This window comes from Trichomycterus rosablanca, chromosome 8 (genome assembly GCF_030014385.1).
Source record: "Trichomycterus rosablanca isolate fTriRos1 chromosome 8, fTriRos1.hap1, whole genome shotgun sequence".
Classification (NCBI taxonomy): Eukaryota; Metazoa; Chordata; class Actinopteri; order Siluriformes; family Trichomycteridae; genus Trichomycterus; species Trichomycterus rosablanca.
Genome location: NC_085995.1, coordinates 33,950,239 through 33,969,620, shown reverse-complemented (window position 1 = coordinate 33,969,620; position 19,382 = coordinate 33,950,239). Strand labels below are relative to the sequence as shown.

General features: G+C 44.4%; 1 protein-coding gene across 1 annotated transcript in view; it reads left to right on the top strand.

The window, feature by feature from the left end:
* kdm7ab (lysine (K)-specific demethylase 7Ab) overlaps positions 1 to 19,382 on the top strand; it is a 44,143-nt gene that overhangs the window by 11,278 nt on the left and 13,483 nt on the right. Inside the window, exons 2-6 of the mRNA XM_063000101.1 lie at positions 9,280 to 9,365; positions 10,431 to 10,548; positions 12,241 to 12,401; positions 18,236 to 18,377; positions 18,583 to 18,769. Of these exons, the coding sequence (XP_062856171.1) occupies positions 9,280 to 9,365; positions 10,431 to 10,548; positions 12,241 to 12,401; positions 18,236 to 18,377; positions 18,583 to 18,769 (694 nt within the window). The remainder of the gene's footprint in view (positions 1 to 9,279; positions 9,366 to 10,430; positions 10,549 to 12,240; positions 12,402 to 18,235; positions 18,378 to 18,582; positions 18,770 to 19,382) is intronic.

The following is a 19,382-nucleotide window of genomic DNA, read 5'->3' as shown; positions in this document are numbered from 1 at the left end:
CGTGAAAGGGGGCTAACAAAGCATGCAGAGAAACAGATGAACTACAGTCAGTAATTGTAGAACTACGAAGTGCTTCTATAGGTAATGGCGCTGATAAAATGGACAGTGAGTGTAGAAACAAGGAGGTTGAAGATTTATAAAGCCGTAAATGTGATTCCAGAACGAGGAAACTTGCTATTCTAAAAGCCCACCAGGTCTCCACATTTCACAGCTCACTCGGCTCTGTGCCATTTTTTTTTTCACAACGTCATGCTAGATTTAATGTTGAATGAAACGTTTCTTTCATTGGTGGCGCTTTGAAAAGGTCAGCAGCAAACTGGGTCAAAGTTCAATCGGATTGAACTTTTAATGCAACTACAAGTGGTAAAAACCGAGCGTCAGAGCAGTGAATCTACACATAGCACGACACTTACGGAAGCAAGATAAGCACCGTGTCACTGTGTTGGAAATAATGGACTGCCAGCGCAAAAGCAATATTGCTGCGTATTTTGCTTCATCCATTTGTCTCAGGTACACTAAACCCTGGCAAGCAGGATAAACAAATGATGCAAGGATACTTGTTACAGTACAGCTGACTTGTAATGGAAGTACTAAGGTGGAAAAATACATAATTACAGATTTTAACTGTAAATGCAGCAGGTCACAGAAGGATTCAAACACAATCACTTTCCCTGAACAATGAGAAGATGTAGTGAAACATTAGAACATTAGACAGCAGCACCCTGGAGCGTGTGTGGTATTTTACCAGTGGATATGTGCTCAGGAATCCTAAGCAGAGACAGTTATAGCTGATATTCTGCAAATTCTGCCTTGGTGCGTGCCATCACCATGGAGACACGTTTCTTCTTTCCTCACGTGAGATGAACTATTGGATGGATCTGTAGAAGACCCATTGGTGGAAGGATATTATGCTGTTGCTTTCCCTATAGCTTCGTAAAGACAGACTTAAGAACAACCAATCCTGGAGGTAGAAACAACATGCTGACTGGCAACAAATAGTATATAGTTATTATCTATTTTAATTTTGTTGCTGTCAAAGTTTTGGTTTTGGCATTTCGATGATTTTCAGAGGGACAGTGGTAGTGTAGTGGGTAGCACTTCGGGCTATCAATCGTAAGATTGCCGGTTTAAATCCCGGCTCTGCTATGCTGCCATTGTTGGGTCCTCGAGCCAGGCTCTTAACCCTCTCGACTCCAGAGCCGCCGTACAATGGCTGACCCTGCACTCTGACCCCAGCTTCCAAACAAGCTGGGATATGCAGAATAAGAATTACATTGTACTATATATATATATTGTTTCTACACTCACTATCCATTTTATCAGCTCCACGGACCATAGCACATTTTTAGTTCTACAATTACTGACTGCAGTCTATCTGTTTCTCTACATACTTTTTAAGCCTGCTTCAACCCTGTTCTTTAATGGTCAGGACCCCCACAGAGCAATAATTATTTAGGTGGTGGATCATTCTCAGCACTGCAGTGACACTGACATGGTGGTGGTGTGTTAGTGTGTGTTGTGCTGGTATGAGTGGCTCACACAGCAGCGCTGATAACACCTCACTTTCACTGCTGGACTGAGAAAAGTCCACCAACCAAAAGTATCCAGCCAACAGCGCCACATGGGCAGCAAGATGACCAACTCAAACAGCAGCAATAGATCGATCGTCTCTGACTTTACATCTGTAAGGTGGACCAACTAGGTAGGAGTGTCTAATAGAGTGGACAGTGAGTGGACACGATATTTTAAAACTCCAGCAGCGCTGCTGTGTCTGATCCACTCATACCAGCAAAACACACACTAACACACCACCACCATGTCAGTGTCACTGCAGTGCTGAGAATAAGCCACCACCTAAATAATACCTGCTCTGTAGTGGTCCTGTGGGGGTCCTGAACATTGAAGAACAGGGTGAAAGCAGGCTAAACAAGTATGTAGAGAAACAGATGGCCTACAGTCAGTAATTGTAGAACTACAAAGTTCTTCTATATGGTCAGTGGAGCTGATAAAATAGACATTGAGTGTAGAAACAAAGAGGTGGTTTTAAAAGGAGCGTCCAATTGCCTGATTGCATCATGCTTCCTCTCCACTAATGCCGACCCCTGCTCTGATTTGAGGAGAACGATGCTAACCCATGCCCCCTTCGACACGTGGGCAGCAGCCGTTTGCATTTTGTCACCCACACTAGGCGAGTGCATATATGCGAATCAGCCTTGTGTACGAAGAGACACACCCTTATCCGCACAATTTCCCCGCCTCTGTGCAGGCGCCATTAATCAACCAGCAGAGGTCGTAGTGCATCAGTTACAAGGAGTCCCTATTCGGCTTAATACCCCACCCCTGTATGAACAACAGGCCAGTCGTTGTTCATGTGGCCGCTCAGTCCAGCCGTATGGCAGAGCTGAGATTCAATACGATGTATTCGAAAATTCCAGCTCTGGTGTGCTAGCGTGTGTTTTTATTTTCTCCACCTGAGCAGCAATAAGCTCTTTTTTATATAAACACACTTTTAATTAGAATTACTAATGCAGAATTAGGAGGCCATGTTATAAAGTTAAATTACGTAAAATCATTTAGTCACTGAAACAGTACAGTTGCAGAAATATTGAGGCTTAAGAGCCTGTTCAAGTGCCCAACAGTGGCATGGTGGGAGCTGAACTAGTGACTTTCTGATCACTAGATCAGTATTGTAACCCCTGAGCTATCCCCGCCCACTGATTAGCCCAGCTCTTTTGTTCTACTGCTGCTCTTGCCTGTTTGTGGTTTTGTAAATGGAACAGTCATGTTGATCTGTTTGAAGATATTGCGTGAGCTTTGTTGTTGCCCTGGGTGAAAGGCACAGACTAATGTAACGCCATCAAACCCTAATTGTGTCTTTTCCATATGAGTATGAGTGGAAACATCCTCAGGCACATTCAGCTTGTAACAATGTGGTTAGTTGGCTGTGTTAGTCTAGAAGGATATACACCGATCAGGCATAACATTATGACCACCTCCTTGTTTCTACACTCACTGTCTTATCAGCTTCACTTACCATATAGAAGCACTTTGTAGTTCTACAATTACTGACTGTAGTCCATCTGTTTCTCTGCATACTTTTTTAGCCTGAAGTTACACTGACATGGTGGTGGTGTGTTAGTGTGTGTTGTGCTGAAATGAGTGGATCAGACACAGCAGCGCTGCTGGAGTTCTTAAATACCGTGTCCACTCACTGTCCACTCTATTAGACACTCCTACCTAGTCGGTCCACCTTGTAGATGTAAAGTCTCATCTATTGCTGCTGTTTGAGTTGGTCATCTTCTAGACCTTCATCAGTGGTCACAGGACGCTGCCCACGGGGCGCTGTTGGCTGGATATTTTCGGTTGGTGGACTATTCTCAGTCCAGCAGTGACAGTGAGGTGTTTAAAAACTCCAGCAGCATTGCTGTGTCTGATCCACTCATACTAGCACAACACACACTAACACACCACCACCATGTCAGTGTCACTGCAGTGCTGAGAATGATCCACCACCCAAATAATACCTGCTCTGTGGTGGTCCCGTGGGGGTCCTGACCATTGAACAACAGCATGAAAGGGGGATAACAAAGCATGCAGAGAAACCAATGGACTACAGTCAGTAATTGTAGAATTACAAAGTACTTCTATATGGTAAGTGGAGCTGATAACATGGACAGTGTGTGTAGAAACAAGGAGGTGGTTTTAATGTTATGGCTGATCGGTGTATATCCCAGTGTCTAACATGTACTAGCACTCCTTCCACCACTATGCTAAGTGACTAGTAATGGGCAGTGTTGAACCCAGCAGCTAAGTTCAACAGTTTAAGCCATCTGAAATTTTTGGGCTGCTGATTGCAGCGCCTCAGGCTCCTGTCCAGGGTGGCGTCGTTAGGAAAACCGGTCGTATCCTTCAATTGTTTTGCCTGGACTCGTCCATGCACCAGGTCTCCTAAAGGAACTTCCCACTGCTCTTGATTGTAAAAAAAAGCAGGTCAGAGGATGGACAATCGGTGGGGCGCTGGGAAGTTTGGGCAGGAGAGAGGATTCCCCTCGTGTCACTCAAGCGGCATTGTTATCCCCTTTTGACTGGCGTCTGCATGTGGAGGCCAGACCCCATTATGTTTAAGCTGGAACCCTCTCCCTGCAAGACACAGGAACACTTCTTAAAGATTTAATGGCTTTAAAGGAGAACAGCCAAGAGCCAGAGGCGAACAGCCGGGGATTTGTTTGTGTTTTGCACCATCCGTAGAAACAGCGTGTTATGTGTTTGGAAGTGAAATTGTTCGAAAGCTTAGAAAACCTTTGGGTGGGAACTAAGCCAAAAAAACATCAACATCTGCATGACAAAAGCATATGCAATAGCAGTGCAATGCAGGCTCATGCAATCACCAGGCAAGATTTAATGCCTCATGCGGCAACTCTGAAACAACAGGATTATTTTAACGCCTTTATCTTTTCATGCAGAGTCTGGATATAGATCAACAGCATGAAGAGTGGGGGTGGGGATTCAGGAACTGTTCTTTTCAAATGATTGCTACCATTTCTTTACTATTTAATGAACTAACATGCAGTTGAACACTACTGCTTATGTTGTCATGAGGTGCAAACCATGTTCAGATTTTAAAGCCAAATTCATTTGGATTGAATTGGTTGAAGTTTCAAGTTGCCTCACTGTTTCTAATGCAGTTGTAGAATTTGTTGTTGCTCTGCCTCGGTCTCCTGCTAAGTCTCATTTCCAATTTCATTGTTTTTGCCCGACACTCTTTCAGAGCCTGTTGCATCATCCTCTCTGCTGGAGATCTTACCCAGCACCAGCAACGCTGCGATGATGCAAGCCACCCTGCAACGTCCTGAAAACACCAGTGTCAACGTCATCCTACAAAAAAACAAATAACAAATGTGATGTTGTTCTGTTGTGTATTTAAACTCCCTGAGCTGAGAGAGAACCTGGTCTTTCCAAATCGACCAAATTGATTCTGATTTGATTAAGTCGGGATGAACGTGGCAGTTAAAAGTAAATATGCAGCTGCTTAAGGTGGAGGGGGTGTCAATAATTATTGATCTTACATGGAGATGTTATTAAAAATGACCATAATCGTGGCACAGTGGGATAATCAGCTAGCACACCAGCGCCGAGATTCTGAGCTCCCGGGTTCCAGGCTCTGCACCCTCTAGCAGGCACAATTGGCTAATGCCAAACAGCAGCCTTTCAGTCTGAGACCGGACTAAGGGGTGGAGTTGTCAGTGCTCTGTGAGGACCTTGGTTGCACGGGGTGCCTGTACAAAAAGTGGAGAAGTGCAGAGATCGGTGGGTGGCTCTCCGTACGCGAAGCCGACCTCACGCGGAAATCCACCAAAGTATGGGTGAAGAAGAAGGATTGTTTGGATTGTATACACGTCGGAGGGAGTGTGTGTCAGGCAAATATACACCCAAACACCCTCCTTGGGCACCGTCGATGTCCCCAATAGCAGATTGTGGGTAAAATGCATAAAAAAAATACCAGAACCATGTGTAATCAGTCAATCCAGATTACTTGAGAAACTATTTGAGATTTGCCTCCTAGCATACTGGTTTGAAAAAAACTAAATAGCTAAATAGTTCAATACCATTTAAAATAAACTTTCACAATTAAAAAAAAAAAAAGTCACAATTTGGGCCGCTCAGGTGGCGCTGCGGTAAAAACACACGCTGGAACTAGAGCTGGGATCTCGAATACATCGTATCGAGTCTCAGCTCTGCCTGCCGGTTGGGCTGAGCAGCCACATGAACAACGATGGGCCTGTTGTTTAGATAGGGGTGGGATATTAAGCCGGATAGGGTCTCTCATAATTAATGCAATTAAGACCTCTGCTGGCTGATTGATGGCGCCTGCACAGAGATGGGGAAAAAAGTGCTGTCGGGGTGTGTCTCTCCATACACAGTGCTGAGCTGCACTGCACTCGTCAAAGTGTAGGTGACCAGATGCATACGACATGCTGCCCACGTGTCGGAGGGGGCATGGGTTAGCTTCGTTCCTCTCAATCAGAGCAGGGATTGGCATTGGTGGAGAGGAAGCATGACGCAATTGGGCAATTGGACGCGCTAAAAGGGAGAAAAAAGGCAGAAAACGCATAAACAAAATTAAAAAAATTTTTTTTTAAATGTCACAGATTGTTATATTTTGCAACCAGTGTGTATTATTAGGAAAATGTATTTGTGTACCCGTTATTACCTTATAACATATTAGCAGTGCTGCCGGTTTTTCAGCAGTGAAAGCTCCTGTCTCGCTGTGAGCTGTTCTCTCCACGACCCACGTAATGTCCCAGACTTTTTCTGTCTCAGCGCTCCACTTTTAGCAACACAGATTGTTACGTTCTCTTCCAGCATGAAACAGCACATCACGGTCAGTATGACATAACTGTTCCGGTGACTCACTTCCCCATCGTTCTCCTCGTTACATCATAACAATGAGGGCTGTGAGTCTTTGTTCGCTCTGCCCGTCCAGGGAGGAGGCGAGGGGGCACGATTTGGCCGGCTGTCAAAACTCACAGCGAGTCGTTTTTTTATTCGTTGTTTTACTTTGATAGAGGAAGTCGACCGAACGGGATCGTTCATGTGGGAGTGGAGCAGTCACTTCCGATCCCTCAGCTGGTGCCAGATTTCTATCTGTACCGGCACGTGCTGCCTCATCATTCACACCGGGTCTGGTTTAACGCACCGATGTGGGCACTTCTACACAGTAAAAGTAAAACGATTAGATCAGGGAAAGAATAAAAAAAACTCACTTTTCTTACTGCAGTTTAAGGTTTATAGCTCTACCAGCAATTTTATGACTTTACAAGTCAGTGCACCACCCACCCCCATCCCTTCTCAGAGGCATCATGGACTGTCCTTTACCTTCCCCCCCACTTCTAAACCCCCCGGCCCGTCTCGCTCTTTCACAAACACACTGCCGGCTAAGTTGAGGTGCTCTGAAGCTTTGATATGGACACTTCTACTACTATTCCGCCGACACTGTTGTTACCCAGACGCCGTTGTGCCTCATGTTGCACCCCCTACTTCCTCTTCCTGGAGTTAAGACCCAAATTTAGCAGCACATCTGGAGTGCTGATTGGAGCATATCTGTTTGTATAGCTTTAATTAACTAGACCCGACCCAACTGGTCCTAAGTGACTGCCAGGTCACTGTCCAATCCTTCATCTATCTGCACATCAAGATTATATTGTCGTGTTTGAAAAGGAACTCTCGTGTTCATGATTGTTTTGACATGGGTGATAAAAATGCATTTGTACTTAATAAGAAAAAGCCAACAAAAACTAAGCCTGGACCAGTGATGTCACTGGATTTGTAGAAATTCACTAGATTTCTTATTTCACTAATGATTCACAGGCCTTGTAAGGTATGCCACTACGTTCTGGGTGGTCAGATGCCTGGTTTCTCCTCAGTCATGTGGTTTAAATGTGTCTTGCTGTCTGACTGAGGTGTTGTGTTAGTTGTGGGGGAATTTGTGTGTGAGAATCCACTACCAGCTGGTGAAAAGAATGTGGCTGGTAACACCACACTGGTCTGTGCATTGGTGTGTATTGTTTTACACCCAATTTGTGCTAATGTATCTCCTAAACCCATGAACACTGTACTTTTGTCAGCATGGTTTGAAATATCACATCTAATTTAATAGCCAGTCTTGGAGATCTACTGAGAAATGCCGCCTCGCCCAAGCCGCTATAAGTTAGTTTGCTATGTACAAATGAACAAAACCTTTGCTTTTTACCAAGCCCACACAAGTGAGACCTTTCTGCTGTTGGTTAGGTGGATAGATGAGAGCCACTTCTGCACACCACCACGTTGTGAGGGGTCATGTGGTCAAAATGACGTTGGTCATGGTTGTTGTGGTCAGATGCCCAACAGTCCTTGTGATGAGTGGAATTCATCTTGAAGCAGTACAACCGCCCACAGTCCAAAACACCACCTCCTTGTTTCTACACTCACTGTTCATTTTATCAGCTCCACTTACCATATAGAAGCACTTTGTAGTTCTACAATTACTGACTTGTCCATCTGTTTCTCTGCATATCTCTGTAGCATATCTTTTCACCCTGTTCTTCAATGGTCGGGACCCCCACAGGATCACAACAGAGCAGGTATTATTTAGGTGGTGGATCATTCTCAGCACTGCAGTGACACTGACATGGTGGTGGTGTGTTAGTGTGTGCTGTGCTGGATCAGACACAGCAGCGATAGAGTAGAATATATATTATTCCATTTCTGCATTCTCTTCTTTTTTGCCTCAAACAAGTCAATGTCCAATTAGTCAGTTGTATCTCCTCAACTGCTACAGACCCCAACCCTGATCAAGGAGGGCCTACCTAACACGCCCCCCTCTGACACATGTGTAGTAGCCTATTGCATTTTCTCACCTGCCCAAGGTGGGTCACACAGGGATTAGTATTGAGTATGAAGAGTCATGCACTGATCTCCATTATTCCCCGTCTGCGCAGGATGCCTTGTGTGTGCCAGCAGTGGCCATAATTGCAGGTCGTAAATGAGGAATCCATTCAGCCCTTAGCTAACTTAAAGTATGTATTAGGTTTTGGTAACTGATGAAGATTAAACAGGTCCTGCTAGATGATTATTTCAAATAAATAGAGTTTTTAAATCACTGGAAACGCTTAAATCTCTTGCATTTTCTTGCAGAAAATGAACTTTTATTTCACTTCACCTCCACACAGATATGATTGGCTGTGTCTGTTGGGGAGTGGCCAAACTGCCTAGCCACTGTGAGCTCTCAGTGTGCTCTCGGTGCTGATCCCAAGCCCTGATAAAAAAAATAGAGGGTTGTGTCAGGAAGGCTGTGCCAGTTCATGTTTTAAATCATGGAACAGGAATGCCATGGACGGTGCGCCAATCCATGGCAGGAATTCGCCAACTAACCCCCTCCTTCCACCCAAGACATAGCTAATCATATCTTTGTAGACACCCGGCCATTAGCACTGCTGAGATTCGAACAAAGTAATGGGCTAGCATAATAGACTGCTGCGCCACCAGAGCGCCTTGGTTGGTATTAACGGTCATGACACGGACAATACATTTGAACAAAGAATATAAGGTATCATTAAGCAAGCCATCATCACATCTTTGATGTTTCGCAGAAACAGTAGGTCAGTTTGGTTACTATGGCGATGTCAGTATTGGTATCTGTCGCTACTTTAAGCATTGATGTTGTCATAATATGCAAAATAGTCAAAATAGGATTGAGAAACACGCACACACTTTAATGTTAATGTTTTTACTGTGTTCCAGCTGTGTCCAAGTGGAGGAACACCATGCGGTGGACATTGACGTTTATCACTGCCCGAACTGCGAGGGCCAACACGGATCCTCCCTGAGTAAGTCCTCTCTCTCCTCTCCCTCTTACAGACTGCTTTATTGATTTCCTCTTTTTTGATTTAAGCACCAGTGATTTCCCAGCCCCCTGGGAGGCAGACATTATTAGGCTAATTAAACAGTGTAATCATCAAATGGGGATTGAAAACGACTCTTGTTGGGCAGGAAGGATCGAGGGGTTTATGATCCTTTGAACTGCTCCTCTGAAGTGCCCCTCATAACTCAACTCTACTCAAGCGCAAACTGTCTGTTTCTTCTGATAACATCCGCGACGGTTTCTCTCCAGCCCATCCCCAATTATCCACAACTTAGTCTGGGTTTAAAGTGGAAGTGAGGCTTCATCCAGGATCAGCTCTGAGTCCTTTTATGTTTGCAGTGGTGATGGACAGGCTGACAGAAAAGGTTAGGCTGGAGACTCTGTGGATTATGATGTTTGCAGATGACCTTCTTGCTGTGAGGCGACAGTGGTACCCACTGAGCCACTGTGCTGCCTGTACAAAGTAATAAAGAATGTGGTCAAGAGGTGAAGAAGAGCGTTCAGGCAGGGTGGAGCGGGTGAAGTAGAAAGGCAGGAGGAATTTGTAATAAAAGGAAAGTTTACAACACAGTAGTGAGGCTGCTTTGTTGTATGGCTTGAAGGTGATGACACTGACCAAAAGACAGAAGAGGAAGCTGAGGGTGGCAGGGATGAAGATGCTTTAATGCTAGTTGGGAGTGACAAGGATGGACAAGATTAAAAACAGGTTTATTAGAGCAGCGGTCTTCAACCTTTTTTTGCACCATGGACCGATTTCATATAAGATATAATTTCACGGACTGGAGAGTTCTAACAGGAGAAGGGTGCCAAAGAGGAGGTTTCACCACCATGCTGGTGGTAGGATGTTCAGGACAGGGCAGGATGAGACGAACAATCTGCTTTGGTGACCGCTAATGGGATGGTAGTTTTAATGCTGCCCGAAAAATCTGTCTATGTTCAATGCCAAGAATGGAACGGGTCGTTTGTCCTTATTGTATTTGTACAGCCAAATTAATTTGTGGTCTGACGTTAAAATTCCTTTGTCCGACAGTGAAGAAAAGGATCAACTGGCACAGGCACGACTACACAGAGCCGGATGATGGCAGTAAACCTGTGCAGGCTGGCACCCGGGTGTTTGTGCAGCAGCTCCAGGCCAAGACATTTGCCAGGTATGTAAGCAAAGCTTCTGCACATCCTCACACTAAGTGCATCTACACACACAAATGATCCAATCAGGAACGGATTCCTGCAGCTCATGCTGAAAGCGTTCTCAAGAAATCATGTTACCTGCTTCCTCAGATTTCAGATTTGTACAACTGGGCATGTGCAGAAACTCCTTCATGTTGCTCTTGTGTCCTCCAGCACATGCCTGACACAGACAGTGCAAGCTAGCACTTGTCTCCTCTGACACATGTAAAGCTGCTGCAGTGTCTCTTGCACCAGACAGTTTAGGGAACCTGAAGAGAGCTTTAATGTGTACGGAGAACCACGCTATGCCCACTATATTTCTCCTCCACTAATAGAGACCCAATAATAGACGTTACTGGTGCAAAGATGCCAGCTGTCCTATCTGTCAACTGGGTCTGTAGAGCAGAACCAGGCCAGTAAAAATCAGACATGGATTTCGGCACACCCTGACAGCACTCTTTTCTCATCTCTGTGCAGGCACCATTAATCAGCGAGCGTCGTAATTGCACCAGTCATGGGAGAGAGACCCCATCTGGCTTAGTCCCGCCCATATCAGAACAACAGGCCAATCGTTGTTCATGTGGCCGTTCAGCCTAGCCGGCAGGCAGAGCTGAGATTCAATACGATGTATTCGAGATCCCAGCTCTGGTTCCAGCGTGTGTTTTTACCGCTGCGCCACCTGAGCAGCAATAATGACTCATTTAAACTGATCAGCCTAACGTACAGATAAAAAAAAATCATATTTGAACAAGGGTTGTGATGTGTCCAGCATTTCCTGAAAACACTGGGTGCATGGCAAGACCCTTCACAGGGCAACACACACATTACTTTCTCAGACTAACTTTCATCTGTGGACAGTTTAAAACAGCTGGTCCACTGTATGCATGTTGACAGACAGAAAACATTGAAATAAAATGCTAAGATTTAAACCAGGGCCGTGCCAAAACCCAGTGCCACGCTGCTTTTGGGGCCCAGAGCATGGCACAATTGTTAGTTGCATTGGATAAAAATGTCTGCTAAGTGCTGAAAATGTGAACAAACTAAGGTCCCCAGTACCCTGGTACAGTGCGGCACCCACACCACCTGCTGCGCCATCATGGCGTCCTGTGGCTTGATTTAATTTCTCTATTGCTCTGATGTACCCCAAGGTTAAAGACTGCACGTCGAGACTGTTTAAACAATGCTGCTCCTGCTAGATGTGACAGAGACTTGGCTTGTTTGCACCAAAAATGTCAAGAACTCACTACGGACTTTATCACAGACAAATAATGAAGAACTCCAATGATTTTTTGCTAGTTTTAACTTGTAGTTTAATTTAATTTTGTGTTTGTATGATTTGTGTAAATCCTATTTATTCAAATTATCCTCCAGGCCACCCAAGGAGGATGGGGTCCCTGCTGAGTCTGGTTCCTCTCAAGGTTTCTTCCTGTAATTTTAAGGCAGTTTTTCCTTGCCACTGTTGCCCTCGGCTTGCTCAACAGGGGTTTTTGGTCTGTAGGTCCAGGATTCTGTAAAGTTCTGTAAAATTGACTTGACTTGACTTGACATGCAAGATCCTAAGCGTGCTGGTTACATGGACACATGTTACATGTGATCAGAAAACCGCTACATTTTGTTGATGACTGGGTTACGAGTTTGTGTTTATGTTTGCTGACATGTTTTTCTCTGTGCAGTGCCGATGAAATCCTGATATGGATGCAGGGCAGTCAGGTGACCCAGCGCTATCTGGAGAGACACGGTTTCCGCTACCCCGTTGCTGTGTCTCAAAAGGAGGGGCTCGGCCTTCAGCTTCCCCCGTCAGACTTTTCTGTTAAGGATGTGGAACAATATGTCGGTAAGTAGGAGGTGTATGTTTGTGTGTGTTTTGGAGGGGGGTTGGGGTCACTGCGGGTCGAAAACACCGGGTACAAGGCAAGGAATACGCTGAACAGGACGCTAATCCATCACAATAAACTGCGCGCCCCCTATCGTACACGTCTGTGTATTCGCCTGGCCAGCAGATAACAGCACCTAGATTCGAACCTGGATCTTAGAGATGTAGACTGGTATAATATACCGCTGCACCACCTAAGCACCGCTACATGAGCTTATTAGCTTGATCATTGGTGTATGCCGTGTACATGAGTGTGTGTGTCTGTACGTGTTAATCAATGCTGTGTGTAATTACAGTTCAGCAGCAGTAGACTACAGTGCTGTAACTGAGTAAGCCAGATGTCACATGGCCGCTGAGGGTTGAATGAGTTCAGCCTCTTTGTAAAGCATAATAAAATAAGTGTGAGGATAAAGGCGGTGTGGTTTTCACCATCATGCTGCCCTCGACCTCTTTAGCACATTTGGAGAAACTAAAGGTGTCTTGTTACACGCCCACTCGCTTTTACAGACTGCTCGCATCCGTCTACTGCAGACAGCTTTGTGTGTGGAGCTTCGGTTACAACAACCACGCCTGCACACACACACACACCGATCAGCTATAACATTAAAATCACCTTCTTGTTTCTACCTTCTGTCCATTTATCAGCTCCACTTACCATATAGAAGCACTTTGTAGTTCTACAATTACTGACTGTAGTCCTCCTATTTCTCTACATATCTTTTTAGCCTGCTTTCACCCTGTTCTTCAATAGTCAGGACCCCCACAGGACCACAACAGAGTAGGTATTATTTGGGTGGTGGATGATTCTCAGCACTGCAGTGACACTGACATGGTGGTGGTGTGTTAGTGTGTGTTGTGCTGGTATGAGTGGATCAGACACAGCAGCGCTGCTGGAGTTCTTAAATACCGTGTCCACTCACTGTCCACTCTATTAGACACTCCTACCTAGTTGGTCCACCTTGTATATGTGAAGTCAGAGACGATCGCTCATCTATTGCTGCTGTTTGAGTTGGTCATCTTCTAGACCTTCATCAGTGGTCACAGGACGCTGCCCATGGGCCGCTGTTGGCTGGATATATTTTTGGTTTTGGTGGACTATTCTCGGTCCAGCAGTGACAGTGAGGTGTTAAAAAAACTCCAGCAGCACTACTGTGTCTTATCCACTCATACCAGCACAACACACACTAACACACCACCACCATGTCAGTGTCACTGCAGTGCTGAGAATGATCCACCACCCAAATAATACCTGCTCTGTGGTGGTCCTGGGAGAGTCCTGACCACTGAAGAACAGCATGAAAGAGGGCTAACAAAGCATGCAGAGAAACAGATGGACTACAGTCAGTCAGTGTAGAATTACAAAGTGCTTCTGTATGGTAAGTGGAGCTGATAAAATGGACAGTGAGTGTAGAAACCAGGAGGTGATTTTAATGTTATGGCTGATCGGTGTAATTAAATAAAGCTGGGCTTGTGACTAGCATCTCAAGTGCACCTCTCATTGGCTAAGCTGTTCATGCAGCCACTGCCCCCTTTATCAGACATTGCCAGTAACGGCTGTGTAGACGTCGATCGCCCCAATAGCACAGCCGAGATTCGAACCTAGGATCTCAGCAGTAGTGGGTTAGTGTGCTTTACCACTTCACCACCTTAGTGCCATGTTATACAGCAAGTATTTCCGTTTGGCAAAAATTTGGTGAGATGGTTTTTCAGTCCCATGCTGAACTGATCGAAAGAAATCATGTTTACTTTTTTGTATACTTGCACTACAGAGAACTGTAACTATTTTGTTTTTTATATTCGAAGCAATCCTCTGGATGGGTTATTGGCATCACTTGATAAATATAAAGTTTAACCTGCTGACGTTACGTCTGTACCTCTGTGGCTTTGGTTAAAAGCTTTGGAATCTTACTCTTAATGTCCTCTAAATGGTGAGCACAGACCAGCAACAAGGCTAATTCACTTAACCCGGCAGGCATTCTGACTAAGTGGCTCACTAGGGCCAAACCAGCCGACTCGATCGAACATTTAGCTTTTTTTCCACATCTCAATTTACTTCTCAGTGTGTGGGGAAATTCAGCTGTGTTAACCCCTGTGTTGAATATGCATTTAAACATGAACACAAAAAATAAATTGGCAAAATGTTTCACCATGCCCCGTCTTAGTGATATGTATCTTTGCATGGTTCTCTACCAAAACCCCCTGCTTTGATGTTGATGTGGCTCTGACTGACATTCTGTCTGCTTTAAAGATATGTAAGCGTCCACACATAGCAGCTGTTTGCTCTCCTGTGGCCTTGTTCACGCCACCTCTTTGACAGGTTTGATTTGTTAACTCCCAGCTGCTGCCTGTATCCTCAGTGTAACCAGTTTAGCCACAAACCCTCTGATCTATCACACTGTAATGCCATGTTCGGAATTTTGGAATTAAGTCTGGTGCACACGATTCAGCTCATCTAGTGCTTGCCAATCAGCTGATAGGATTAATTTATGTGTTCAAGCAAGGAAGCTATTCAGTTGTACCAAGCAGTCATTAGAGATCTGAGCTAGAGCTTCTAGAGCTAGTGGAATTTTACATTTACATTTTCGGCATTTAGCAGACACTTTTATCCAGAGCGACTTACAGAAGTGCTTCCATAGTGAACATTACCTTACTCTAGTTCAAGTAGACAACAGTCCAATAACACACATCTGCTGAAACTCTGTTACCAAAATGTTTGGGTCTTTTTGGCAAGAAATGAATAAGAGCATTAGTAAGTAAGTACAAGTCAGCTTAATTGCTTAGTAAAGAGGTGATGAAGGTTTTTAATCGTTTTTTAAAGACAGCAAGAGACTCAGGTGTTCGGACAGACAGAGGAAGTTCGTTCCACCACTTGGGTGCCAGTACAGAGAAGAGCCTTGATGCTCGTCTTCCTCGAGTTCTGGGTGGAGGATCAAGTCGAGCGAGACTAGTGGCTTGGAGGTTGCGTGGTACAGAGCGGGGTTTGACAGAGAATGGTCCATTTTTGGCTTTGTAGGCAAGCATCAGTGTTTTAAACTGAATGCGTGCAGCTACAGGAAGCCAGTGAAGAGAATGCAGCAGTGGGGTGATGTGGCAGTGTTTAGGTTGGTTAAAAACCAATGCAGCTGTATTTTGAATGAGGGTTTAATAGTGGACATGGGACATGGAAGCACCTACCAGGAGGGAGTTGCAGTAGTCCAGTCGTGAGATTGCAAGTGACTGCACAAGAATCTAGCTGGTTATCCAGGACAACACCAAGGCTTCTTACATTATCAGATGGTCTGATCTGCGAGTCATCGAGAGAGATGAATAGGTCCTGGGTTGGATATTGATCTCCAGGATCAATGATGGAATGATGGGCCAAACCAGAATGTAAATAGACAGTCATCACTTTTTAGGTTTTAAATATCCCATATAGTACCATTAACTACCGTGGCATAGACACCTGGTCAATATTGACCACAAAATTTTGTGTCTGGGGTGTTTGAGGATTTTTGTAGATTTTATTTAACAAATTTAAACAAACACTGACTTCACATTAAACAAGAAATTTGATCCAATGTGAGAAACTTGTTGTCGACTGCTATGCAGCTCTTGCACAAGGAATGAAAAGATACGACTGAGCCTGCAATAATTCTCCTTGCTCTTATGCGCTAGTCCACCACCTCTGAGATTTAAGTTCGCATCTCAGCTGTACTATCGACCAGCCAGGCACTCACACACAGGCATTTTTGGCTGGGCCTGTAGGAGGGAGCGGAAGAATGGGAAATTCATTCTAACAGTACAGTTGCAGCCTCTGCTGTCTGGTTGAGGCATCTGCACCAGCAATGCATGATCTGAAGAACTTAACGTGTCTTTATTGTCTCCTGAGACTCCATCACAGGCAGGTAAAAAGATGTGTATATCACATGTCAGTGGAGGTACCTAATGGTCTCAGTCCTCCTCAGTTAGTACTGGGGGGATGGGCAGTGTTAGTGCCATTATTCAAACAACAGAAAAGTGGAGATGACTAGATTGGGGGTTTGGGTTAAGTTCTTGTCTTTATCACTGGATACCAGGTAAAAGAACCTTCGCCTTTCAAACTGCTCTCTAATAACATTGCCATGGTTTTAAAACTAAGTCTATATTCTATTCTTTATATACAGTGTATTACAAAAGTGAGTACACCCCTCACATTTCTGCAAATATTTTATTATATCTTTTCATGGGACAACACTATAGAAATAAAACTTGGATATAACTTAGAGTAGTCAGTGTACAACTTGTATAGCAGTGTAGATTTACTGTCTTCTGAAAATAACTCAACACACAGCCATTAATGTCTAAATGGATGGCAACATAAGTGAGTACACCCCACAGTGAACATGTCCAAATTGTGCCCAAAGTGTCAATATTTTGTGTGACCACCATTATTATCCAGCACTGCCTTAACCCTCCTGGGCATGGAATTCACCAGAGCTGCACAGGTTGCTACTGGAATCCTCTTCCACTCCTCCGTGATGACATCACGGAGCTGGTGGATGTTAGACACCTTGAACTCCTCCAATTGAGCGCCACAGGTGCTCAATTGGGTTTAGTTTTCGAAGGGAGGGGATCATGCTCTGTTTCAGAATGTCACAGTACATGTTGGAATTCATGTTTCCCTCAATGAACTGCAGCTCCCCAGTGCCAGCAACACTCATGCAGCCCAAGACCATGATGCTACCACCACCATGCTTGACTGTAGGCAAGATACAGTTGTCTTGGTACTTCTCACCAGGGCGCCGCCACACATGCTGGACACCATCTGAGCCAAACAAGTTTATCTTGGTCTCGTCAGACCACAGGGCATTCCAGTAATCCATGTTCTTGGACTGCTTGTCTTCAGCAAACTGTTTGCGGGCTTTCTTGTGCGTCAGCTTCCTTCTGGGATGACGACCATGCAGACCGAGTTGATGCAGTGTGCGGCGTATGGTCTGAGCACTGACAGGCTGACCTCCCACGTCTTCAACCTCTGCAGCAATGCTGGCAGCACTCATGTGTCTATTTTTTAAAGCCAACCTCTGGATATGACGCCGAACACGTGGACTCAACTTCTTTGGTCAACCCTGGCGAAGCCTGTTCCGAGTGGAACCTGTCCTGGAAAACTGCTGTATGACCTTGGCCACCATGCTGTAGCTCAGTTTCAGGGTGTTAGCAATCTTCTTATAGCCCAGGCCATCTTTGTGGAGAGCAACAATTCTATTTCTCACATCCTCAGAGAGTTCTTTGCCATGAGGTGCAAATTTTAGGGTTGGGTCAAAATGGGCCCCTTCCATAAAAACTGTGCCATATCAAATATGTAGATGAAAGATTTACTGTGATGATGTTTGATGGGAGCAGCCAAAAGAGATCATTCATTCACTAATTCTGGACATGCACAGATGTAGAAATCCGATAACATAGAATTCAGAAATCTTATTATTGAGCTAAATCACATTTTTTTACATCAGAGGACAGTTGTAGTGCTAATTTCTGTTGAAGTATGCTGTTCAGATTATTGTTGTAATATAAACACACTCCCCTATAATCACAAGAGGTCGTGTTCCGTGAACTGTACACTAAGTAGGAGTTACGGCCTCATAAGCGGTGGACGATGAGCAGCTTCCATTTTTAGGTAGTTATTTCATTATGAAGCAGGGCAGACAGGTGCATAGTTATAATAATAATAATAATAATAATAATAATAATAATGCTGAGATCATTTTACATTATACACTGTCAGTTCAGGTTTGTGATGGTGGGTTAACCAACAATCATCATTGTAAACGCTCTTGCAGGTGGTGACAAAGTGATTGACGTCATTGATGTGGCCAGACAAGCAGACAGCAAGATCAAACTGAAAAACTTTGTCAAATATTACTACAGCATTAAAAAGCCAAAGGTGCTCAACGTCATCAGCCTGGAGTTTTCCGACACCAAGTACGTATCCATCTCAGTTTGTTTTGTGTTCAGTTTTACTACTTGCAACAGATTTCTGTATGTTTAGACATGCAGAGGAAGAAAGTAATCCTGCTAATGGATAAAAGTAGTAACTCCAGAAATTAAACAAACATTTTTGTACAAATGACTTTCTAAATAAATAAATAAAAGTGATATCTATACTGACTGTACACTTGTTCCTCAGGATGTCAGAGCTGGTGGTTGTGCCCGATATTGCACAGAAGATGTCGTGGGTGGAGAACTACTGGCCTGATGACTCCTACTTCCCTAAACCCTTTGTACAGAAGTATTGCCTGATGGGAGTAAAGGGCAGCTACACTGATTTCCACATAGACTTTGGGGGCACGTCAGTCTGGTACCACGTGCTCTGGGTATGTCTTCACTAATAAATTGAGTTTAATGTGAGTGAAAAACTGACTACAAATAAGGTCACATTTACCTGCATGATCTTGAGAAGACTGTCCAGTGTCAGATAATACACATAGTCTCTAATCCACTGGTCAATGTAGTGCTTGTCAAAAAACTATAATGGGTGCTACTGCCATTATGTTATTGTTATTATAACTGTGCTAAATTATAGCACAGTGGTAGAGTACATCAACCCAGTACTGGTGAGATCTAGGGATCCAGAGTTTGAATCTTAGTGGTGCAATCTGCATGGGCTTATATCAGAGTGGAGGATAGCAAAAATAGCATAGACACGAAAGGCACATTTGTCAGTGTGCTCTCAATGCCAGTCCCAGTCCAGGAAATAGATCGGTTGCGTCAGGTAGGGCATCTGCCACAAAAACTGTGCCAACTCTGGTTTGCAGACCAGATCCGCTGTGGTGACCCCTAAATACGGAAACAGCCGAAAGGAAAAAAGTATCATTATTATTATTATTGTTTTTGTGAAAGTTCTTTAGGGCTGCTTCAAATATAGACAAAATTGAAAGGGATGTATGATGGGAGCATGCCGGGAAAATACCCAGCCTCACCATACAC